Genomic DNA, 25,193 nt, shown 5'->3' with positions numbered 1-25,193 from the left:
GGTGCTATATAGAACCTTTTATTAATGGTTCTTTATAGAACCTTAGGAAAGGGTGCTTTATAGCACCAAAAAGGGATCCGCTATGGTGGTTACAAGCCAAAGAACGCTATTTGGCACTATATAGAACCATTTCGTTTTTGTGTTTACATGAAGATCTATGGCATGGTTTGAAACATACTATCGATATCATGTTTACTGTAACCCCTACTGGAGGAGGTTTTGCAGCCGAACAATGATGATGATGGTGATTCCTGTCGAGGTATGACATCATCAGCCATCTGCCAAGACAATAAAGGTGGTTCATTTAACTCATTAAGCCGGTGACTAGGAATGTTTGTTGTGGAGAAGCAGGCTCCATAAAACATCAATGGAGGCAATTACGCAGTCTTTTGGTGAGGACCACACTAGCCACCTACCACAATGTAATTCACCTCCAATTAAGCTCTAGTGGGCTTGTAAAGTGTCATTAACGTAGTCTTGAGTGGTGAAACTGTGCTGAACTTGCTTGAGTAAGCGTCCTTTCTCTGTGTATGTGTGTGTGTGTTTGTGTCGAGACATTGCATTAACACGGCTGCCTTCTGTTTCGACGAGGTGTGGAAAATGAGGTCATCGAGGAGACCAAGCTGATACAGAAGCATCATAAGAACTACTCCCAACAGCACGGCTATTCAGACCTGAAGAGCTCACAGATACACAGCCGACGCAAGAGGAGCGTCGGTAGGTCTGCAACACAACACAATGCCAAACATCATGACATTACAACACAGTACAGGATACACACATACAGGCTATGTTTGATCCAAGGCATGACAATGAATGGATATGATGTTACGTTTTGTTTACTGACTTATAACGAAGACAAGACGTCTATCTACCAAACAGTTACCCTAGGATTCATGGGAGATTATCGCTGGTGAGGAAAGGGAGGGGTTACCGGTCTAGGGGAGCCTATGATTGGCTGTGGCGTGTAGATCTAAGACACATGTCGGGAGGAGAAAAATGTATCCTTAAGTGAGGAAATTCCAGGCATTCAGTATTCATGTCTCAACTCGCCGGGCCTTGACTTATATTACCTGGGAGACACACGGTGCAATATCTGATAGAGGCCTAGATAGGAGCATAGCCTGTAGCTTGTAGGGATGTGTGACGGACGGGATTCAAACCCGAGTCTTCTATACGACTGCATTAGCCCATTAAGCCAAACTCTTCAGGTACTCATCACACAAGAGGGCTCCGGGCCTTAGTTACAGCCTGTAACTATGGGTTCTTCCTGGTTAGGTCATGTACCATACCAAGAGGATGAATAGTACTGCAGATGTTTTTGGCATCCAAACAATCACTCACTCACTGTACTTTGTGCACACGCCGCAGCAGCAGCACAATATAATGGTGGCATATTGTACTCAGTACTCTACTCTTTCTGTTGCATACCGCAGGCTTCTCAGAGCATCACATCTCAAATGAATGGCTGGTCATGCCTTGCCTGCTGTTTTAATATATGTGCCAGTCACAGGAGATTGGTGGCACCTTAACTGGGCAGAACGGGCTCGTGTTAATGGCTGGAGCGGAATAAGGGGAATGGTATCAAATACATCAAACACATGGTTTCCATGTGTTTGATGCCATTCCGTTTGCTCCGTTCCAGATATAATTTAAGTATTCATGTCCTTTATCATAAGCCCTACATGCAGACGTAAGGCTGTTTGGCCCAGTCTAGCTGCATTAGAGCGGAACAAAGGAGCAGTCTTTCTCTAGAATCTCCACTCACTGAGTTACTACCAAAACTCCTCAGGTCATAAGAAGAATAAAACATCTGTAAGTGGATTTGTCATCTTGTCCTCTGTGAATCGTCCTGGATCAGCCTTTAGTGCTAGTTAGGTTTTGAATGTGGTTAGGAGCTGATCCTGAATCAGTGATCAGTGATGTAGATGACATACTTTAATGTGCTCAGAGATCTCAGTGTGTGTAGGGGTAAAAGATAAGAATAGCATACATTCTGAGAGTAGTGTATCTTCCAATGTTCAGAAAACCAATGCACTGCTGTTTGTCTGAAAGCCGTGGTATATGAGACCGTATACCACAGGTATGACAAAACATTTATTTTTACTGCTCTAATAATGTTTGTAACCAGTTTATAATAGCAATAAGGCACCTCGGGGGTTTGTGGTATATGGCCAATATACCACAGCTAAGGGCTGTATCCAGGCACTCCGCGTTGCGTCGTGCTTAAGAACAATCCTTAGCCGTGGTATGTTGGCCATATACCACACCCCCTCAGGCCTTATTACTTAATTATACTACGTAGTTTAATTAAAGTCTCTCTCTCTCTCTCTCTCTCTCTCTCTCTCTCTCTCTCTCTCTCTCTCTCCCTCTCCCTCTCCCTCTCTCTCTTTCTCTCTCGCTCTACAGAGGAGGCGGTGCCTGCGGTGTGTAAGACACGGACGGTGATCTATGAGATCCCGCGCAGCCAGGTGGACCCCACGGCCGCCAACTTCCTGATATGGCCGCCGTGCGTGGAGGTCAAGAGGTGCACGGGATGCTGCAACACCAGCAACATGCGCTGCCACCCCTCGCGCAGGCACCACCGCACTGTTAAGGTGAGAGAGGAACAAACGCTTCACACACGCACGCATACACACATACATACACACACACACACACACGCACACACACACACAATCACACCACACACACACACACACACACACACACACACACAATAACACACACACACACACAGACACATAATCACCCCAAGCACACACACACACACACAATCACACACCACACACACACACACACACACAATCACCCCAAGCACGCACACACACACACACACACAAACTCACACACACACACACACTCTTTCCTCCCATTCACTTGGGTAAGTGTACAGTAAATCATGCAGGTTGATTACATACAAAGGGAGGGCTTAAGTCATGTTGTCTTCCTCAACACTCCTTCCTTGCCTCCCTCTCCCTCTCTCTATCTCTCCATCCCCCTCTACCAGGCATTTGGCCTTCTCCCAAAATGTATTGTATACTTCCACACTCCCTTTTAGCCCCCACTCTTCCACCTCTCCCTCCCTCCCTCCCTCCCTCCCTCCATCCCTCCCTCCACCTCCTGGTTGGTGAGGGTCCAGGGTGTCTGTGACAGGCAGAGAGAGACAGAGGGAGGGAGGGAGGGAGGAGAGGGAGGGAGGGAGGGAGGGGGAGGGAGGGAGGGTAGAGGCCTACAGCTAGGGCAGCAGCTGGAGGGTAGATCAAGGAGCACCAGCAGAGAGAGAGAAAGAGGGAGAGGGGAATGAGACAGAAGAGAGAGGGGGGGGGAAAGAGAGAGAGACAGATGGGATAGAGAGAGAGGGGAGAGAGAGAAGGAGAGAGAGAGGGAGGGAAAGAGAGAGAGATGGGAAAGAGAGAGAGAGCGAGAGAGAGAGAGGGGAGATAGATAAATATGGCGACAGAGACAGAAACAGACAGAGAGGGATAGAAATGCAGCAGTGTATGGTAAACAGGTTGTAAAGCCCAGGTGCCATCTGTGTGTCTTGACTGTCCAGCATGTCCCAGGCCGGCAGGCCGCTGTCACAACTATCTGTCTGTGTTCCGTTGTATGTGTTCCTGGAAGCAGGCAGAGAGGGAGGGGAGAGAGAGAGAGAGAGAGTGTTGGGTGGGGGGGGTGGTGTTCTAGCAGTATTTTACGGTAACCAACACTCCTTGTCATGGTAGTCTGAAAAACACCCTGCCTCTGTTTCTCCTCAGAGGAGACACCGCTGACTTCAGTTGAGATGTGTTCCCGGTCTATTTACACTTCAGCTTGTTACTGCTTCTGGTCCCTGTGTGTTTATGTATAATGGAAGCAAGCAAAGTACTGTGCGGTGTTGGATGGCTGGGAACGAATAGGGAGATCATAGGAGCACATTCTGTTCTTGAATATCTCTTGAATGTGTGTGTGTTTGCTTATCTTGTGTGTGTGTCATGTCAGTGTGTGTGTATGTGTCAGTGTGTGTATGAGACAGTGTCTATGTACTCTATCCATCGTGCTGATCTTGCCTGGTCACAGGCCGGTGAGACATGGTTATCAGCTGTCATGCAAACCTCCATTGCTGCACCATGCCAGGGCTTCAGCTTTGGCGATACCGCCACGATAGCCACTAGCCAGAGTAATAACAAAAATATCATCACCAGTTTCCTGGCACAGCAGTACTGGCCAGTCAGCTCTCAAAGGGATAGGTGGACATTTTGTGTCAGGACATTGGCTCTGGGGTGCAGTTGCAGAAGTGGTCTAGCGTTCTCTATAGAGGACTTAGCAACTGGGAGGGACAGGTGGTCCACTGTGGCTCTGAGTTGGCCTGGCAGGCATGAGTCATGATGACTGAGTGGCCTCCACTGTAGTCTCACCCTCACCTGGCCTGTCTGCTTGCTTGTCGTCTCTCTCCTTGACAGCCCACTGTGAGAGTGGTTATGAGGATTGGTGTGGAGAGAGAGCGGAAGATGGACAGATGGTTGGGGATGGGACAGTTTTGTGTCGGCTATTCTCAGAATGCCCTCTCTTGTGTCCCCCTTCTCACACCATCCAAAACTCCTTCACACAACACAGGGACGGGGAGGGAGGGGGGAACCCTGGAGCCAGCCACGGGCGGTTTTGTGGGGAAGTTTTTCCGTGTCGGACCAGGGAGGGAGCTGAGAGAGAGAGAGAGGCTCTATCCCGGGAAAGGTCAACCGACGGGGGTGACTCCAGTCAGCAGACATTCAGGATATTGTGTGTGAGGAACATTGTCTCCTCCTTCCAAGTCCCCCCCGTCTTTAGGAATAGAGCTGAATGGGGTCCTCTCTCTCTGCCTCTGGGTTTATTAGGAGGCAAAAGATTTGCCTGTCTCGCCGGCCCAAGATGTTTTCCTTGTGCTAGACTGGAGGGATGGAGGGATGGGAAAAGAATGCATTGTGTGTTTCTTTCCACCTTGTGCCGTTATGTATTTCAGTATTGGAGCTAAATGCACTTCATTTATTTTTCCCTTTTTTATTTTTATTTCCCCTTCTGTCGCTCTCAGAAAAAGAGCACGTCTGTGCAGGCCCCTGCTGCTATACAAGCCTGGTTTATTCAGTGGTGAAGTAATCAAAAAGTCAACTTTAAATAGGCTTGGCCTGAGGGAATAGTGGCAGATCTAGTCTCTCTCTCTCTCTCTCTCTCTCTCTTTCTTTCTTTCCTGCACTTTGGTCCATTACTGATAAGCCAGGAACGAGAGAAGAAGAGAAACAGAGAGGAGGGGATAATGAATGAGAAAGAGAGAGAGAGAGAAGAGGTGATGAGGAATAAGAGAGAAATAAAAGACAGAGACCGACTCCTTCCCTCCCTTTAAGTATTAGCATTACCATAACTCTCTCCTTATTTACCCTCGCTCCCCCTCACCGTCCCTCCCTCTCTCCTTCCCTCCCTCCCTCTCTCTCTCTCTCTCTCTCTCTCTCTCTCTCTCTCTCTTTACCCCCTTTCTCTCTCTCTACCCCTCTCTCTCCCTCTCTCTCTGCCCCCCCCCTCTCTCAATTCAATTCAATTCAATTTAAGGGGCTTTATTGGCATGGGAAACGTATGTTAACATTGCCAAAGCAAGTGAAGTAGATAGTAAACAAAAGTGAAATAAATAATAAATATTAACAGTAAACATTACACTCAGAAGTTCCAAAAGAATAAAGACATTTCAAATGTCATATTATGTCTCTATACAGTGTTGTAACGATGTGCAAATAGTTAAAGTACAAATAGGAAAATAAATAAACATAAATATGGGTTGTATTTACAATGGTGTTTGTTCTTCACTGGTTGCCCTTTTCTTGTGGCAACAGGTCACAAATCTTGCTGCTGTGATGGCACACTGTGGTTTTTCACCCAGTAGATAAGGGAGTTTATCAAAATTGGGTTTGTTTTCTAATTCTTTGTGGATCTCTGTAATCTGAGGGAAATATGTGTCTCTAATATGGTCATACATTTGTCAGGAGGTTAGGAAGTGCAGCTCAGTTTCCACCTCATTTTGTGGGCAGTGTGCACATAGCCTGTCTTCTCTTGAGAGCCAGGTCTGCCTTTCTCAATAGCAAGGCTATGCTCACTGAATCTGTACATAGTCAAAACTTTCCTTAAGTTTGGGTCAGTCACGGTGGTCAGGTATTCTGCCACAGTGTACTCTCTGTTTAGGGCCAAATAGCATTTTAGTGTGCTCTGTTTTTTTGTTAATTCTTTCCAATGTGTCAAGTAATTATCTTTTTGTTTTCTCATGATTTGGTTGGGTCTAATTGTGTTGCTTTCCTGGGGCTCTGTGGGGTCTGTTTGAGTTTGTGAACAGAGCCCCAGGACCAGCTTGCTTACGGGACTATTCTCCAGGTTCATCTCTCTGTAGGGGATGGCTTTGTTATGGAAGGTTTGGGAATCGCTTACTTTTAGGTGGTTGTAGAATTTAACGACTCTTTTCTGGATTTTGATAATTAGCGGGTATCGGCCTAATTCTGCTCTGCATGCATTATTTGGTGTTTTTTGTTGTACACTGAGGATATTTTTGCAGAATTCTGCATGCAGAGTCTCAATTTGGGTTTGTCCCATTTTGTGAATTCTTGGTTGGTGAGCAGACCCCAGACCTCACAACCATAAAGGGCAATGGGTTCTATAACTGATTCAAGTATTTTTAGCCAGATCCTAATTGGTATGTCAAATCTCTCTCTCTCTCTCTCTCGCTCTCTCTCTCTCGCTATCGCTGTCTCTCCCTCTCTCTCTCTCGCGCTATCGCTCTCTCTCTCTCTCTCTCTCTCTCTCTCTCTCTCTCTCTCTCTCTCTCTCTCTCTCTCTCCCCCCATCTATATCCCTTTTTATCTCTTTTTGTAGTCTTTCTCTGTATCTTTTTATTCCCCTCCTCAACCCCTCTCCTTTCTCTGTCTTTCTCTGCTCCATCTTTCCCATCTTTTTCCATCTCCTCCTGAGTGTGTGTGTGTATTCAAGGCCCCAGCTGTGGTGATGAGCTGCGGTGCGCTGCATTGCATTACAGGGTTCTGATGGATTTGTCAGTGCTGCTGGCCTGTGCCTGCTGGTTAGACACAGTCAGCTGTAAAACAACAGGGGGTTCTGGGAAGCAGACCCTGCTCTGAGGACAAGAGGGTCTGGTGAGGACTGGGTACGTGTGTGTGTGTGTGTGTGTATGTATGTGTTTGTGTGTTTGTGTGTGTGTGTGTGTTTGTGTGTGTGTGTTTGTGTGTGTGTGTGCTCCCATGGGGCTAAAGCAAACAGTCAGTCAGACTGACAGAGAATAGAGCTGTCACTTCCCTCTTTTAGTTGTAGTTTGGCTGTAACTAACTTGTCTTGGATATCCCAGACGACGGCACTAGGTCTGGGGAGGATGTCGGCTTCTCTCTGACCGTTCGAAAGGTGAATGTTGGCAAACAAAGCGGGGGGGGGGTAGGCGTGCTTAAAATGCGAGCAGGAATTGTGCTCATGTTTAGCTAGGGCAACAATCGGATGCGGCAGTGAAGTTCCCGGTGACGTGCGTCCCATTCCTGACTCATTCTCTCTGTCCCAACTGACACCAAACTTCTACAGATGTGGAAAGCTGGAGCCTTGGTACATTGGTACATTGTTCGAAGCAACCCATCTGTCTAGAGAGACTAGCCAGTAAGCACAACCCTATCTCCCTGAACAACAGACAGACAGGCAGGCAGGCAGGCAGGCAGGCAGGCAGGCAGGCAGGCAGGCAGGCAGGCAGGCAGGCAGGCAGGCAGGCAGGCAGGCAGGCAGGCAGGCAGGCAGGCAGGCAGGCAGGCAGGCAGGCAGGCAGGCAGGCAGGCAGGCAGGCAGGCAGGCAGGCAGGCAGGCAGGCAGGCAGGCAGGCAGGCAGGCAGGCAGGCAGGCAGGCAGGCAGGCAGGCAGGCAGGCAGGCAGGCAGGCAGGCAGGCAGGCAGGCAGGCAGGCAGGCAGGCAGGCAGGCGGGCAGGCAGGCAGGCAGGCAGGCAGGCAGGCAGGCAGGCAGGCAGGCAGGCAGGCAGGCAGGCAGGCAGGCAGGCAGGCAGGCAGGCAGGCAGGCAGGCAGGCAGGCAGGCAGGCAGGCAAGCAGGCAGGCAGGCAGGCAGGCAGGCAGGCAGGCAGGCAGGCAGGCAGGCAGGCAGGCAGGGCAGGCAGGCAGGCAGGCAGGCAGGCAGGCAGGCAGGCAGGCAGGCAGGCAGGCAGGCAGGCGGGCAGGCAGGCAGGCAGGCAGGCAGGCAGGCAGGCAGGCAGGGCAGGCAGGCAGGCAGGCAGGCAGGCAGGCAGGCAGGCAGGCAGGCAGGCAGGCAGGCAGGCAGGCAGGCAGGCAGGCAGGCAGGCAGGCAGGCAGGCAGGCAGGCAGGCAGGCAGGCAGGCAGGCAGGCAGGCAGGCAGGCAGGCAGGCAGGCGGGCAGGCAGGGCAGGCAGGCAGGCAGGCAGGCAGGCAGGCAGGCAGGCAGGCAGGCAGGCAGGCAGGCAGGCAGGCAGGCAGGCAGGCAGGCAGGCAGGCAGGCAGGCAGGCAGGCAGGCAGGCAGGCAGGCAGGCAGGCAGGCAGGCAGGCAGGCAGGCAGGCAGGCAGGCAGGCAGGCAGGCAGGCAGGCAGGCAGGCAGGCAGGCAGGCAGGCAGGCGAGGCAGGCAGGCAGGCAGGCAGGCAGGCAGGCAGGCAGGCAGGCAGGCAGGCAGGCAGGCAGGCAGGCAGGCAGGCAGGCAGGCAGACAGACAGACAGACAGACAGACAGACAGACAGAGAGAGAATACTAGTCTAGTGGAACATGGAGGAGTAATGGACAAGCAATCAGAAAGACTAGGAGTAGGAGAGGGTTACCTCATCTGCTCGGCTGTGTCATTCTCTGTGGGAGTGTGTAACAAGTATTCCCAGTTTGTGCGTGTGTGTGTTTCTTTGTGTGTTTGTGTGTGTGTGTGTGTGTCTGTGTGTGCGCACATGCATTTGTGCATGTTTGCGCCTGTGTGTGTGAGTGTTAGCTCCTCTGTGCCGTGTGTTCTCCCCTAATGCGCTGCCTGGGACAAGACCATTAGTGTTGAGGCAGCAGCAGCAGTAGCAGGAGAGAGATGAGAGTGTTACTGAGGGGAAGAGAGGCCACAGAGTAATGAAGTGTTGATGGCTGTTGGATGAAAGCTGGGGGCGACAGAGGGTCAGGAGGATATAGCTTCAGGATCTACACATCTCTCTACTGCCCCTGACTTTAAGGAGCCTCCGCTGACCTCTTGACCTCTACACACACACACACAGGAGGAAACACATTCATGGGAAAGTACACACACAGAGGTGAAGCAGGCACACGGATGCACGCAAGCAAGCATGCTCACACACACGCACACACACACACACACACTTCCTTTCCCCCATTCATCTGAATGGCAGTCAGTCAGTCAGGACGGAAGCAGTAGCTACTATCCGGGGCCTGTCCTCGTGTGGGACCCAGTTACGGGGTGTTTCATAAATAAAGGGACGGGTTGACGGCCATACAGTCAGTGTGATTAATGTGTGTGTGAGGCGTCGTGTGGATTACGTGAGAGAGGGATGAGGGGATGGAGGGGGGAGAGGGGAAGTGAAGGGGTCCCCTGTTTGAAGTTGGTGCAGCTGTGAAGTATTTTCACTTCTCCCCCCTCCCAGCTTTTCTGCTAAATGGTGAGAGTTGGATTGTGTGTGTGTGTGTGTGTGTGTGTGTGTGTGTGTGTGTGTGTCTGGGGGGTCACCCATGGTGTGCCAGAGACCATGAAGCTAGACAGATTCTAGAACATGGGCCAGAACTGGACCGTCTGGAATGCATCTGCTGAAACAAGAAATGTAGCTCAAAATGTTTTTTTTATCTCTTTTTATTCTTTCTTCATTTTTACGTCCTCTTCTCCTGTCCTCCCTTTTGAACTTCCCCTTTGACTTCATCCACCTCTCTCTTCCTCTCACCCTCTTCAGCGTTTAAAGCTGTTTCTCTCTATCTAACCTGAGTTCAAATACTATATATTTGAAATCTTTCAAATACATTGAGTGTTTACTTTAGCCTGCCTTGAGTGCCAGGTTTGCGCTTTTGGGACATTTCTACTGGTTCCATTGCGAGCTCTATAAAGTACAGCTAAAGTATATAAAATTCCAGTTCTGGTCTATTTGACGTTAGTTTCTTACATGCTGAGTGTGTTCTGTGACTCTTCCTGCTTTAACAGGGTGTCAAGGCCTATTCTGTTTGCTGTGCTAATCAGTGTCCCAGAGCCCAGCCCTGCTGGGGAACACAACAGTACACTACACCACTACACTACTCGCCACTACACTACAGATGTTGGATCTTCATTTGATCACCCGGTTGTTGCTGGAATGATCCTGCACAGCAGGAAATGCAAACTTATAGTGTATTAGAGGTTTAAAAAGGCTTCTAAAATTCACATCTTTCTATTGCTGCAGGACAATTTTTGTGCTTTGATAAACTGGTCAAATTAAGCTCCAACATCTGTACCTGCCTTCAGTTCTCTCTCTATTGGATAGACTAAACTAAAATATGTTGTGCTTAAAAACCCCATCAACATTTCAGCCCACAGGACATTCATCAGAATGGTAGAAAACAGGAAAACATGAAAAGATAAAGACAAGGTAATAAGGGGTGTTCTCTCTGTCATCCCATACTTGTGCCAACAGGGCCTCTACAGAGTAGTGATTACCTGTCAGACCACTGTCATATAAACACCACTCTTACCTAGCTCTAATTACCATTGATGACAAAGTAGAGCATTCCCTCTCCACCTCCATCTTGTTACCTCTCTCAATTTTGTTCTTTCTTCGTCTGTCTCCATCTCCTTCCCTCCCTTCCTCGCTTTCTGTCTGCCTGCCTGTCTGTCTCTGTCGCTCTCTCTCTCTCTATCTCTCTCTCTCTCTCTCTCTCTCTCTCTCTCTCTCTCTCTCTCTCTCTCTCTCTCTCTCTCTCTCTCTCTCTCTCTCTCAATTCAATTCAAAGGGCTTTATTGGCATGGGAAACACATGTTTACATTGACAAAGCAAGTGAAATAGACAAGAAACAAAACTGAAATAAACAATCTCTCTCTCTCACTCTCTCTCCCTCTACCACCTTGTTTATGCTCTCTAGTCTATAACTGTAATCATTTTCACCTCCCTTTCTGGGAGTGTGTTTTACTCTTCATTTCTGGTCTCTGACAAAGAGTGGTTTCCAATTTCCACTACTATCAGTAGGAGTGCTCTTGGTTTAGATTGAGTCACAGCAAAAGTAATGAAAACCATCTTGTGTGAGGTGGTACGGTGTGTGTGTGTTCTGGTGTGAGGACATGGGGAGGAGTAGGAAAGGAATGAAGGAGAAATGACATCTCTTCTTGGACGCTTTGATATTGGATATTTGATGATCATCATACTTGGTGTCAGTAGGAAGGAGAGGCAGACTTAGTCTGCGGTCGAGACGATCCCCACATACACATCTGGTGATACAGTGGGAGCTGTGAGAGAGGGAGAGAGATGGAGAGAAATGGAGAGAGAAAGAGAGAGAGAGAGAAAGAGAGAGAGAGAAGAGAAAGAGAGAGAGAGAGAGAGAAGAGAGAGAGAGAGAGAGAGAGAGAGAGGGGGGGGGGGGGGAGAGAGAGAGAGAGAGAGAGAGAGAGAGAGAGAGAGAGAGAGAGAGAGAGAGAGAGAGAGAGAGAGAGAGAGAGAGAGAGAGAGAGAGAGAGAGAGAGAGACTGGTGTGAAGAAATAAAGTGCTTTTTCTCAGCCCTCCCATTGGTTTCCATTGGCATTCCTGCCTGCGTGCCATATGATAAATGCTCTTCTTGTTTCCTTTCTTCACCCCACACCCCTAATCCCCCCTCAGCACCCCTTATAACCCCCCATCCACCCCTCAATCCCCCTCTTGAAAGCGTTGGGGGATTTGCTGTCTGTCTGTCCGTCATGTTCAAAGCCCTGGTCATTGGGTTCCTCATGAGGATCACCCTTAACGGGGAGGAGGGAATCTATTCCTTTTTCCATTAAAACCAGACTGTCAGACAGATAGATAGACAGACAGCCCCCTCTATCTCCCTCCTGCCTTCTCTGTCCCCCTACCCTCAACCCCCTGGTAGCTCACAATGAGCAGGGTTAGAAGGGGTTGCAGGTTTTTTTCTGTGTGTCTGGTGTCTGGTGTTGGGCCTCGGCCACTTAATTTATCCGGCGACAGATGAATTGCGTACCCCTCACTCTCCCCTCCTCCTTCACCCCTCCCGTCTTACTCTCCCCCTCCTCCCCCATCTTATTTATTTTCCTTTATTGCGATGTTGTTTCCATTCCTGACTACCCATGGTGCACATCCACAGCCAAACCTTGTTTTCTTTGGACCGCCGAGACAAAACTTTCCTTTCCATGCTCCGGCGCTCCCATCGGGGGAATTCCCAATTAACCCGGCCAGCACAATCGGCTTCAGAGCTGGGAGAGACTGGGATAGAGACTGGGATAGAGACTGGAGAGAGAGACTGGAGAGAGACTGGAGAGAGACTGGGATAGAGACTGGAGAGACACTGGAGAGAGACTGGAGAGAAACTGGGAGACATTGGGAAAGACTGGGAAAGGCTGGGAGAGAGTTGAAGAGACCAGGAGAGACTGGGAGAGGGACTGGGAGGACACTGGGATAGACAAGGAGAGGCTGGGAAAGACTGGGAGAGATTGGGAGAGACTGAGTGTGACAGGGAAAGACTGGGAGAGAGACCGGGTTAGACCAGGACATACTTTGAGAGACTAGGAGAGACTAGGAGAGACTGGGAGAGAGACCAGGAAGATACCTATCTTTTCCCTTCTATCCCAGAGCTCATTGCATAAACCCTTTAAACCCTCTGTTGCTCCGTTGCTCTGGCCGGATCGGATATCATTCCATAACCTGACTGGGATTCTTTCCCAGGCCCGGCTTTCTGCCGGAGTTTAGAGGTTGATGATTTATATATAGAGTGTGTGGGGCCCCTTCGGTTGCACCACAGGGTATTTTTGTGGTGTGTCTAGCTGCTGTGATGGTGGGCTCTGAGACGGGACTTGAGTGGGTTCAATGAAAGTTAGATTGAATTAACTATGAACGTCAATATTTCTGGGGAGTCAGAGAGTGTCATGACAGGACATAGACAGGCTGACATGGTGACAGGCTGACATGGTGGCAGGGACACAGACAGGTTGACATGGTGGCAGGGACACGGACAGGCTGACATGGTGGCAGGGACACAGACAGGCTGACATGGTGGCAGGGACACAGACAGGCTGACATGGTGGCAGGGACACAGACAGGCTGACATGGTGGCAGGGACACAGACAGGCTGACATGGTGGCAGGGACACAGACAGGCTGACATGGTGGCAGGGACACAGACAGACTGACATGGTGGCAGGGACACAGACAGGCTGACATGGTGGCAGGGACACAGACAGGCTGACATGGTGGCAGGGACACAGACAGGCTGACAAGGTGGCAGGGACACAGACAGGCTGACATGGTGGCAGGGACACAGACAGACTGACATGGTGGCAGGGACACATACAGGCTGACATGGTGGCAGGGACACAGACAGGCTGACATGGTGGCAGGGACACAGACAGGCTGACATGGTGGCAGGGACACAGACAGACTGACAAGGTGGCAGGGACACAGACAGGCTGACATGGTGGCAGGGACACAGACAGGCTGACATGGTGGCAGGGACACAGACAGGCTGACATGGTGACAGGGACACAGACAGGCTGACATGGTGGCAGGGACACAGACAGGCTGACATGGTGACACCCCTCCCCTCCTTGTCCTCCTCCTCCTCTCCACCTCCTAATTCCAGTATTAGTGTATTCTCATACTGCGACTGTGAATGTGCCCTGGCTGTGTACAAGGAGACAAGTGAAGGGAGGGAGGGAATGAGAAGGAGGGAGATGAGAAGTATAGAGGAAGACAGTGACAAAGCAAGAGAAAGCTTGCTGTTGACAAAGTGGGAAGAGAAGAGAGACAGTACGTAACTTGGTTGTGGGAGACATGTTGAAACACACACACATGGAGGAGGGAAGGGGTTTAGGTGCTATCCTGCGTTGTGTGTCCTTAACCCTACTGTGTTGAGGGCAGAGTAACAGGTCTACTGCTGGGCCTCTCTGTCACACACACACACACACACCGCTTTATCCCCCTGTCGATGTGTGTTTGTTTGTGCAACTGTGTGTGTGTGTATCATTTGTCATTAGGCTCCGCCACAGTAGTCACTGTCAGGCACCGCTGACTCTCCCTGTTTCTGATTGGCCGACCCCTGACCCCCTAGACATTCTGGTAACCAACGGCAGCGGAGCCGGGCACAGAGACAGCTGCAGCCCCTGTGAGCATACAGCTCTGATTCCCCTGTCACACACACTGGCAAGTGACAAGGAGGGGGATTCAGTTTGGCTTTTTTACTCAGGAAACACTATCGATTAATCAGGCCTATATTAGTCACCAGTGTCCTTGAGGGTTAAACAGAACTAGACTGAGTTTAATAGGTTACGTATGAATGAGACTTAATGCTACCCATGATCACGGTCAGTGTGCTGTCCCCCTCCTTTAAAGACCCCCTTCCCCCTACACACACACAACCCACCCCATAATGACATGGTCCCCGGAATGTACACAAATCTAACACCCCCAACATCTGCCACCTTATGCGAAAGACACATAGGTTTTCTCTCACCCATTCTTTCTTTCTCCCTTTTTCGCTCACCCATTCCCTCCTCTCTTCCCTCCTCTCTCCCCCCTTTCCACCGCTTCTCTCTTTTACCCATCTTCCCTCTCTCACCCTCCCTCTCCCTCTCTCTCTGCTCAGGCCCTCTCACCCTCTCCTTCAGACCGGAGATAATGGCAAACACACCATCCTGATCGCTGTCCAGACACCATTGTCCACTATTTACCCAGGGCATACCTCTGCTACTTACCCTCCTTTTCACTCCCTCTATCCCTGTTTTCACTCCCTCTATCCCTGTTTTCACTCCCTCTATCCCTCGTCATCCCCCTCATCCTCCCTTTCTAAAATACACTGTTTCAAAGGGAGGATGCTGAATAGTGGATGCTGTGTACTCCCTGCCCTCTTTCTTGCCACTCTGTGTCCAGTTCAGTCTACGTCTCTTTCTCACCCTGGGCTTATGTTGCTGGGACGTTACATCATTGCAGGGCCATTGTTTGGGCACAAACATTACAAGGTTATGTAGTATCAGAATGGAATGGTGTATTATTTGGGCTGTGTGACTAATTCACTGGGTAGAGCTTGACTTGGCTGGAGGCCAGAATGGGATTGAGAAAGAACTCTCCTTCTCTCCCATCTGTGTGTGTGTGTTTGTGTGTGTGTGTATGTGTGTGTGAGCTGTCCTGACTGCATAACAGCATTGTTCATAACGCCACAAAGCGTGGGGAGATTGCCGGTCAATATCCTGTCCCGTGCCATGACCAGGAAGAGCACAGAAGCCTGAGATATTGTTTCCATGTGGCCCTGGCCCAGGGTGTGTTAGTGTGTGTGTGTGTGTACCTGCCCCTGGCCTTCAGATCAGAGATCAGAGAGAGGCATCACCTAACGCCATTTTACACAACCACCCAACAGCCCAACTACACCCACTCCACAGGCCCCTTGAAGTGGGTGGGTGGTGGGGAGTCAGTGTTGGGGTTGGTGGAGTTATTGAATGGAAGTTTAGCTGGAGGTCTGTGTAAGATCTGGCTGTGTGGGTTAGTGTTGGGTTGGATTAAGTGCAAGGGGTAGACTTGGCTACAGTAAATTAGTTGAGATGAGGTAGGGGAGCAGGACTGGCACAGAGGCAGGGGGACCTCCCAAACACCTCTCCCCAGCCAGGATGAATCTACACTAGGCCTCATGGGGCGTGTCACTCCCTCCTCCCTCCCTATCGTTTGAGCCTCTGCTCAATATTGACACACCTGATCACCAGGCCATAGAACGCTGCAGCGGAACCCAATGCATCAGCCCCAATGGAATGCTGCAGTCATACATCAAACAGAGAGGGAAATTATGGTGGCCATTTTGGTTGTTTATCTGAATCAGGCTTGTGAAACGCTCATCAGTCACGGCGCTGCGCCTCTTGGCGTTAGAGAAGGAGAAATGGAGGAGGGAGCAGGGCTTTCTCTTTCTTTCTTTTCATTCCTCCATCTCTCTTGATGTCAGCTAATGGAGAAGGAGTGAAAGGTGAATGAAGGGTACACAGAAAAAGCCTAAACGACATGGTGTTATTGTGGTAGTGTTGTTAACCTCTCTCTCTCTCCCTCTCTTCATCCCTCCCTCCCTTCTTTCAGGTGGCCAAGGTGGAGTATGTGCGGAGGAAACCCAAGCTCAAGGAGGTCTTGGTCAGGTTAGAAGACCACCTGGAGTGTGTGTGCACGTCACAACATCACGTGACGGAGCACTCAGACGCAGACACAGGTAAATAATATTATGGTCGACCGAATTTGTCACACCGTTATTGGAGCGTAACCATGGCCTTCAGAGACTGTTTGGTTTGATGTCTGAATAACTGCGACTGAGTCCCGCCCCATTCAGTCATTCCTTCCTATGCCTGGTCTCTTTATACTGCTATTCTGTCCTGTCTGTGTGTCTGGCTGCTGGCTCTCTGGCTTGCACTGGATAACCTTTTGTATATGACTGTTGGGGAAACAGACACGCCTGCAAGCTAGCCTGCTATTGCCAAATCTACAAGGCCCCTTGTGTGTGTGTCTGAGAGAAAGAGAGTGTCAGTGAGTGAGTGTGTGTGTGCCTGCATGCGAGTCTGTGAGCGTGTTTGTTTGTGTGTGTGTGTGTGTGTGTGTGTAAAGGGAGGGTGTCCAAAGGCTGCTTGGCTTGGATTCGACGGCAGGTAACAATCCTTTCTCCTTGATCCAAAGCCTCCGTTGGGAAGAGATAAGAGGAACGATGTGGACTGATAAGGCATCTTAACTATTTATAGTGTCATTTGATATCCTCTTGACATCTCTCTCTGTCATGGGGGCTTTTATCTTCTCTGCTTTCTGCTCGTTGTGTCATGAACCTTGCTGCTTCCCCCTATTGCTAACCCCTGTCCTTGTCCTCCTATCCTCCCTCCCCAACTTGTGTTTTCAGGCCACCATAATAGGGCTAAAGGTAAAAAAAGGAAACCTAAAAAGCTAAAGCTCAACAAGGATTTATTGGCGACATAATAAACTTGCACACATTATTCCAAAGTCTGGCTGCCGGACTACCCCCCCCCCCGGCTCCAACAGGTAGGAGGACTTTAGCACCAGCATGGCAATCCAACCAATCACCCACCTGCTGGTCACACGCCCAATCAGGGCAGAGAAAGGGTTGCCAATCAGGTCACAAACACGCCATACCCAATCAGTGTGAGGAGAGGGAGGGCTGAAATGGGCTGCGCTCTGTGTATGCCGCTGCATGATTCTGTGTGATTTGTATGCCTGCCTGCTCCCTGCATATCCACTTTGTGTTATGTTTTTATGCCTGTATGAGTTTATGAATGAGTATTTCAACCTCACCTTGTTCACAGACCAGTATTTGTCCTTCACTCCAGCTGTCTCTGTGTCTCTGTGTGTATCTGATTTCAAATACGTTTCTAGATGTCTCTACTTCCCTCTATGCTCTCCTCTGTTTCTAGATGTCTCTACTTCCCTCTATGCTCTCCTCTGTTTCTAGATGTCTCTACTTCCCTCTATGCTCTCCTCTGTTTCTAGATGTCTCTACTTCCCTCTATGCTCTCGTCTGTTTCTAGATGTCTCTACTTCCCTCCATGCTCTCCTCTGTTTCTAGATGTCTCTACTTCCCTCCATGCTCTCCTCTGTTTTCATGTCTTTTTTTCTTTCTCTCTCATCCTCTCTGTCCATTTGTCCTGTCTCATCTCTCTCTCTCTCATTCTCTCTCTCTCTCTCTCTCATTCTCTCATCTCTCTCTCTCTCTCTCTCTCTCTCTCTCTCTCTCTCTCTCTCTCATTCTCTCTCTCTCTCTCTCTCTCTCTCTCTCTCTCTCTCTCTCTCTCTCTCTCTCTCTCTCTCTCTCTCTCTCTCTCTCTCTCTCTCTCTCTCTCTCTGTCTGTCTCTCTGTCTGTCTCTATGTCTGTCATTCCCTATGAGAGATTGTTTGTTGTCTATCGTGCGTTTTTAGATCACTTCCACACCCAGCTCACGTGCTTGTACTTTGTACTGAATCACACACTCACTGATTGAAAATGCATGGCCAGCCCCTGGGATGATGACTTGTATATTTGATAACTCTGTTATTGAAATCAGGAGAAGGCTTATGCCAATGTAATTGGCTGTGTGTATGGGTTGAAATTGAATGGGTTGAAATTGAACAAAATGGGGAACGAATATCACATTTTACCTCTCTAACATGTTCAAATAGTATGGGGATTATTTAAATGCTAATGCTAATGCTAAAGCTAATGGTAGTAGTAATTATGAGGGTAATGGTAATGCTAAAGCTAATAGTAATAGTAATTATCATGCTAATGCTAATGAAATGCTAAATGTTAACGTTAGCTCTCTCTCTTCTCCACAGTGGACATAAGGTGAGACCCCAGCAGCATTGGACTTCAGTGTGGAAGGGGCCAAAGAGAGGATGCTGCCATATTTGGACTGCTGACCTACCCCTTCCCTGACCCCACCCCACCCCACGCCACCTACCGCCTTTTTAAAACAAAGAATACTGTAAAGAGAAAAAAAGACAAAAAGTTAATAAAATGCCAAAGGTGCTTTTTTCTATTACTGTAAAAAGTAATGCAGATGGTCTCTGCCAAGCACAGCAGAACCAACCAATCGAACAATGATGCGGATGAGGATGGTGAAGCCGATAAAGAGCTGGGCAGAAAAGAGAAGAGGAGGAGGAGGAGGACGACGAGATGGGTTGTCGTTTGTTTCTGTCTTTGGTGGAAAAACTTTGGGTTCACAGGACAAAATGACGATCGCAGAGAGAGATCCAGGATGGATCATTGGATTAAGCCTCCATGGGGGATCTGTTGACTGGATCCTAAAAGGACACAGAGAGGGACAATCAGTGGACTCTATGGTACGTGTGGAGGCTTGCATGCTCCTAGCCTTTGGCCTAAGTGACACTTACCTGGACAGTCAATGACTGATGGAGAGAAAGAGAGAGAGGGAGAGAGGGAAAAATAAGTTGTAGAGAGGTGTAGAAGGTCCTGGTCGTGTTACTTGTTGTTCCAGAACTCTCTGTACACTGTAGTGGAACTTGTGAACATTCTGGAACTCATAAAATGGTCGCCATTTTGTCTCTTTTGGAAGTGTTGGGAAAAGGGTTTGGAATCATCAGAACCTGTTGTTCCAAGATGGCTTCTCTGCTTCTCTCTCTTGGGTTTCCCTATCTGCTCCTATTGGGATTGTGCCAGTCGCCATGTACACTACAGAACGATTCAGAAAGGAAGATTCATTCATTGCTACTAATAAACTATTTATACGTGTGAACGTTTTCATTTCTCTCTCTCTCCCTCCAAGACATTGTTATGTTTTCTGTGACATGTAAAAGTCATGGTCTGTCTGATCCTCTGGTAGTGAATCTCCATGTCCACATTTGTTTGTAGTTGTTAATGTTGTTGTTACTCTTGTTCAATGTTGCATTATTATTTGACAGTATATTATCTGAACAATCTCAAGTCTAGTTGTATGGGCTGAAAACGTAACGAAACATGGCGAAGAGGAGATGGGTTGACAGAGTCTGTACAAGTACAGGAAGATGTTTTATTTTTGTTAAAAAATATATTATGCTTACTTATATTCAAGCAGGAAGTATGTTTGTTATTTCTTTGTTTGTTGTGGTTGAATGCTTGTATTTAATCCATGGAAACTATGCAGGAATGGGGGTGATGAAATGTATAAGGCCCCAGCCTTGCACCCTGTTTGGTGGTGTAGGGTAGGCTTACATCAGCAGTGCTGTACTGTATTATCTAGAGAGCTGGATAGAGCTAACCTGGTCCCAGATCAGTTTGTGTTGTCTTGCAAACACATGTAGTCATTGGCAAGACAGCACAAACTGATCTGAGATCAGGTTAGGGTAGAGCTGGCTGAGGAAGACTCAATCTGGGGCTGTGTCTCTTTAACCCAGTTATCTGTCTAGCCGAAAGTTACACCCAGTAACCAGAGTACCATTAAACACAACAGAACACACACGGTCAGTATGTGTGTGTGTGCACATAAATGTGTGTGTGAAACCACTTTTAACCAATATCACACTCCTTTGATAAGATGGTGCCCTGTCCGCCCCACCAGCACACAAGCTGTTCTTAACGAGTACAAAGTCCATCTTTGTGAACAAACGTGCATGAATGGTTTCCTTGTTAATCAAGCAGCAGTCTTCCATTGACACGTTAACAATGATGAAGACTGTTCCACTGTTGATGAGTGAAAGATAAGATAAAAAATAAGATACCACTGTTTATGAAGAGACTGACACCAAATCTCTAACAACACCCTCTTTCCCATAGAGTGCAGTGCACTACTTTTGACCAGAGCCACTGGCCAAAAGTAGTGCACTACATAGGGAATAGATTGTCGTTTGGCACACACTAAATCAATAGAAAGACCTGGGCACTTTTCCAAAATGTCTCAGAGTAGGAGTGCTGTTCATGTAATCTTATTCATTATGATCTAAAAAGCCTAACTGATCCAAGATCAGCACTTTATGAAGTCCTGGGTGAGAGGCATGTTGAGAGAAAATAGATGACTGAAGAAGCAAAAACACTGTATCTGCAGCTGCTTTGTGCTGGGATAACAACATCTTCAACTGCACTATACAGACTTCCAAGGTGATTCCATTGGTGCTATATATGTAGAAAGGAAATCAGAAGAAGTTTCACCACCATTTTGCAATGCATTCATTTAGTCATTCATTGTCAATAGACCAGGGACCATTGCTTACAGTAACTAAACAAACTACAACAGCACAAGCTTATTACATTTTTTATTTGGGCCTCCATTGGATAAAAACAGCAATGATTATAATTTATATATTTATGTTTTCAATAATAAATACATTTCTGCTTATCAAACTGTACACAGAATGTTGGGTCCTGTTTTTGATCCTAGTTGGTACAGTCTGATTTGGGCCACGTCTCTTTCTTAGTTGCCGTATAAATCAATCCTTCCCTTGCTGAAAGAACTGACCAGGTGAAAAAACCTACTCACTGGGCACAGACTTCAATTCAACATCAATTCCACGTTGGTTCAACGTAACTTCATTGAAATTACGTGGAAACAACGTTGATTCAACCAGTGTGTGCCCAGTGGGTAATGATGAGTTTCCACCATATTGTCTTCACCTTTCAAGTCAGTGCAGATGAAGAGTGGACGAGGACAGATCAGTGCCATGAAAGAGAGGAAGAGAGGATGGAAGTTTAGACAATGGAGAAAGAGCTGTTGATGAGACAAGAGCAGTACCCATCTGCATCCTCATGTCCTGTAGTCCATCCAGTAGCCAGAGGGTGCGCAGTGGACAGGCAGAAGGCGTGTGGAGTGGACAGGCAGAAGGCGTGTGGAGTGGACAGGCAGAAGGCGTGTGGAGTGGACAGGCAGAAGGCGTGTGGAGTGGACAGGCAGAAGGCGTGTGGAGTGGACAGGCAGAAGGCGTGTGGAGTGGACAGGCAGAAGGCGTGTGGAGTGGACAGGCAGAAGGCGTGTGGAGTGGACAGGCAGAAGGCGTGTGGAGTGGACAGGCAGAAGGCGTGTGGAGTGGACAGGCAGAAGGCGTGTGGAGTGGAAAGGCAGGCGGCGTATGGAGTGGACAGGCAGAAGGCGTGTGGAGTGGACAGGCAGAAGGCGTGTGGAGTGGACAGGCAGGCGGCGTATGGAGTGGACAAGCAGGCGGCGTATGGAGTGGACAGGCAGGTGGCATGTAGAGGAAATGTGAGCTTTCCTTGGGCCTGTGGAACGAGCTGTGACTGGGCTCGCCTCCAGGATCCTCCAGAGCCAGGGGGGAGACTTTATTACTCTCTCCCCGAGATGCTCACCCTAATCCTGGGCTTAGAGGACATGAAAGTGCCGCCTACCCACCACTTCCCCCAGATACACACACCCCGTTTATTACCCCTGAGAGGAGAGAGAGAAAGAAGAGAAGATGAAAGAGCGGCTTAGAGGAGGGACACCAGCTTTGCTGCCAGCGGAACGGAGGGACTTATCAAAGAAAGAGAAAAACATAATGTTATGTTTTTATTGTTTTTTATCTGACGGGCTCTGGGTGCAGAGGGGTTCATTCATAGAGCGAGTGAGGGATGGAGGGGAAAAGGGAGGAGGGGAGGTGGGAGGAGAGGTACACTATATATACAGGAGGATGTGGACACCCCTTCAAAATAGTGATTCGGCTATTTCAGCCACACCCGTTGCTGACAGGTGTGTAAAATCGAGCACACAGCCATGGAATCTCCATAGACAAACATTTGCAGTAGAAGTGATAGGCCACACAAGCTCACAGAACGGGACTGCCAAGTGCTGAAGCACGTAACGTGTAAAAATCGTCTGTCCTCGGTTGCAACACTCACTACCAAGTTCCAAACTGCCTCTGGAAGCAACATCAGCACAATAACTGTTTGTCGGGAGCTTCATGAAATGGGTTTCCATGGCCGAGCAACTGCTCACAAGCCTAAAATCACCATGTGCAATGCCAAGCGTCGGCTGGAGTGGTGTAAAGCTCGCCGCCATTAGACTCTGGAGCAATGGAGACGCGTTCACGCTTCACCATCTGGCAGTCTGACGGACAAATCAGGGTTTGGCGGATGCCAAGAGAACGCTACCTGCCCTAATGCATAGTGCCAAATGTAAAGTTTGTTGGAGGAGGAATAATGGTCTGGGGCTGTTTTTCATGGTTTGGGCTAGGCCCCTTGGTTCCAGAGAAGGGACATCTTAACGCTACAACATACAATGACATTCTAGACGATTCTGTGCTTCCAACTTTGTGTCAAGAGTTTGGCGAAGGCCCGTTCCTGTTTCAGCAAAGTGAGGTCCATACAGAAATGGTTTGTCGAGATCTGTGTGGAAGAACTTGACTGGCCTGCACAGAGCCCTGACCTCAACCCCATTGAACACGTTTGGGATGATTTGGAACGGCGACTGCAAGCCAGGCCTAATCGCCCAACATCAGTGCCCGACCTCATTAAATGCTCTTATAGCTGAATGGAAGCAAGTCCTCACAGCAATGTTCCAACATCAAGTGGAAAGCCTTCCTAGAAGAGTGGAGGCTGTTTTAGCAGCAAAGGGGGGACCAACTCCATATTAATGCCCATGATTTTGAAATGAGATGTCCGACGAGCAGGTGTCCACATACCTTTGGTCATGTAGTGTATCAAGAGTTCAAGAAGCAGGGGAGAAAAGAGGAGAGAAATGAAGGGAGGGAGAAGATAGAGAGAGAGCTATACACTCACACACACACTCACTCACAATCACTCACACACACACTCACTCACAATCACTCACACACACACTTGCTCACAATCACTCACAATCACTCACACACATTCACTCAAAATCACTCACAATCACTCACAATCACTCACACTCACAATCACTCACAATCACTCACGCATAATCACTCACAATCACTCACACACACACCTTCACTCACAATCACTCACACACTCACACACACACACACACACACACACACACACACACACACACACACACACACACACACACACACACTCACTCACAATCACTCACAATCACTCTCACACACACACACACACACACACACACAGAACAGGAGATAGAGGAGAAAGGCCTAAAGTGGACTCAGGATGTTGGTACATGGTGCAGTATTTGGAGGGATGAAACCAGACTGGAGAGGACCACTAAGTGGACATGGTTTCATAAACAATGCCGGAGGGGGGCTGGGGGCTGACAAGGTGTGAAGAGGGGTGCTGATGGGTGTGTGTGTGTGTGTGTGTGTGTGTGTGTGTGTGTATGTGTGCGCTTGTCACCGTGTGTGTGTGTATATGTGTGCATGTTTGTGTGTTTCTGGGTTTTTGTGGTGATCAACAATACCAAGGAGGTCTCCCTCCCGGTGTGAACACGGACCGCTGGAATGCCTGCCCCTTGTGGAACGCAAGCTGTCATCTAACTGGCCGACAATGCATGGGTCAGGGTTCATGGGTCAGAGGTCAGGGAGGGGGAGGGGGAGGGGTTAAGACAAAGTGGAAGTTGAATGCATTGTAAATCATTCGTTATCCCTCCTCCCACTCTTTCCCTCTCTCTCTCTTTCTCTCTTTCTCTCTCTCTCACTCCATCTCTCTTTCTCCCTCTCTCTCTCTCTCTCTCTCTCTCTCTCATCTCTCTCTCTCCCTCTCTCTCTCATCTCTCTCTCTCTCTCTCTCTCTCTCTCTCTCACTCTCTCTATCTCTATCTCTATCTCTCTCTCTCTCTCTCTCTCTCTCTCTCTCTCTCTCTCTCTCTCTCTCTCTCGTTCTCTCTCTCTCAGTTCAGTAGAATGCAGCCTTGCCTCTCTTTCAAAGACCTACATTGATTGACACACTGGGAATTGATGTAAGATGTCCCTCTTGCTCATGACCTGTATTCAAAAAGTATCTCAGAGTAGGAGTGCTGATATAGGATCAGGTACCCTGCTGACCATATAATCTTATTCATTATGATCTTTAAGGTGAACCTTACCACTCCTACTATGATTTTGTGAATACGGACCCTTGTATTACAGTTGACCAGTGTGGTCTTATATTTTTATATTTTTATTTTATTTCACCTTTATTTAACCAGGTAAACAAGTTGAGAACAAGTTCTCATTTACAACTGCGACCTGGCCAAGATAAAGCAAAGCAGTGCGATAAAAAACAACAACACAGAGTTACATATGGGGTAAAACAAAACAAAGTCAAAAATACAACAGAAATACATATAATATACAGTGTGCAAATTTAGCAAGTTATGGAGGTAAGGCAATAAAATAGGCTATAGTGCAAAATAATTACAATTTAGTATTAACACTTGAATGATGTGCAAGAGATGATGTGCAAATAGAGATACTGGGGTACAAATGAGCAAAATAAATAACAATATAGGGATGAGGTAGTTGGGCGGGCTAATTTCAGATGGGCTGTGTACAGGTGCAGTGATCGGTAAGGTGCTCTGACAACTGATGCTTAAAGTTAGTGAGGGAGATAAGTGTCTCCAGCTTCAGAGATTTTTGCAATTTGTTCCAGTCATTGGCAGCAGAGAACTGGAAGGAATTGCGGCCAAAGGAGGTGTTGGCTTTGGGGATG

General features: G+C 48.5%; 1 protein-coding gene across 3 annotated transcripts in view; it reads left to right on the top strand.

Annotated features, from left to right (window-relative positions):
• LOC121551859 (platelet-derived growth factor subunit A-like) overlaps positions 1–20,983 on the top strand; it is a 30,431-nt gene extending 9,448 nt beyond the window's left edge. Inside the window, exons 3-7 of one of the 3 annotated variants that reach the window (XR_006661835.1) lie at positions 592–717; positions 2,410–2,597; positions 16,252–16,378; positions 17,051–17,190; positions 18,479–20,983. Coding sequence is in view for 1 of the 3 variants with exons in the window: in XM_045225493.1 (XP_045081428.1) it covers positions 592–717; positions 2,410–2,597; positions 16,252–16,378; positions 18,479–18,492 (455 nt within the window). In the remaining 2 variants the exon portion in view is untranslated. The remainder of the gene's footprint in view (positions 1–591; positions 718–2,409; positions 2,598–16,251; positions 16,379–17,050; positions 17,191–18,478) is intronic. The other 2 variants (XR_006661836.1, XM_045225493.1) reach the window with 2 other exon arrangements.
• The last annotated feature ends 4,210 nt before the right edge of the window (positions 20,984–25,193 follow it).

The sequence above is a fragment of the Coregonus clupeaformis genome, chromosome 16 (assembly GCF_020615455.1).
Source record: "Coregonus clupeaformis isolate EN_2021a chromosome 16, ASM2061545v1, whole genome shotgun sequence".
NCBI classification, from domain to species: Eukaryota; Metazoa; Chordata; class Actinopteri; order Salmoniformes; family Salmonidae; genus Coregonus; species Coregonus clupeaformis.
This window is presented reverse-complemented; position numbering and strand designations above follow the sequence as displayed.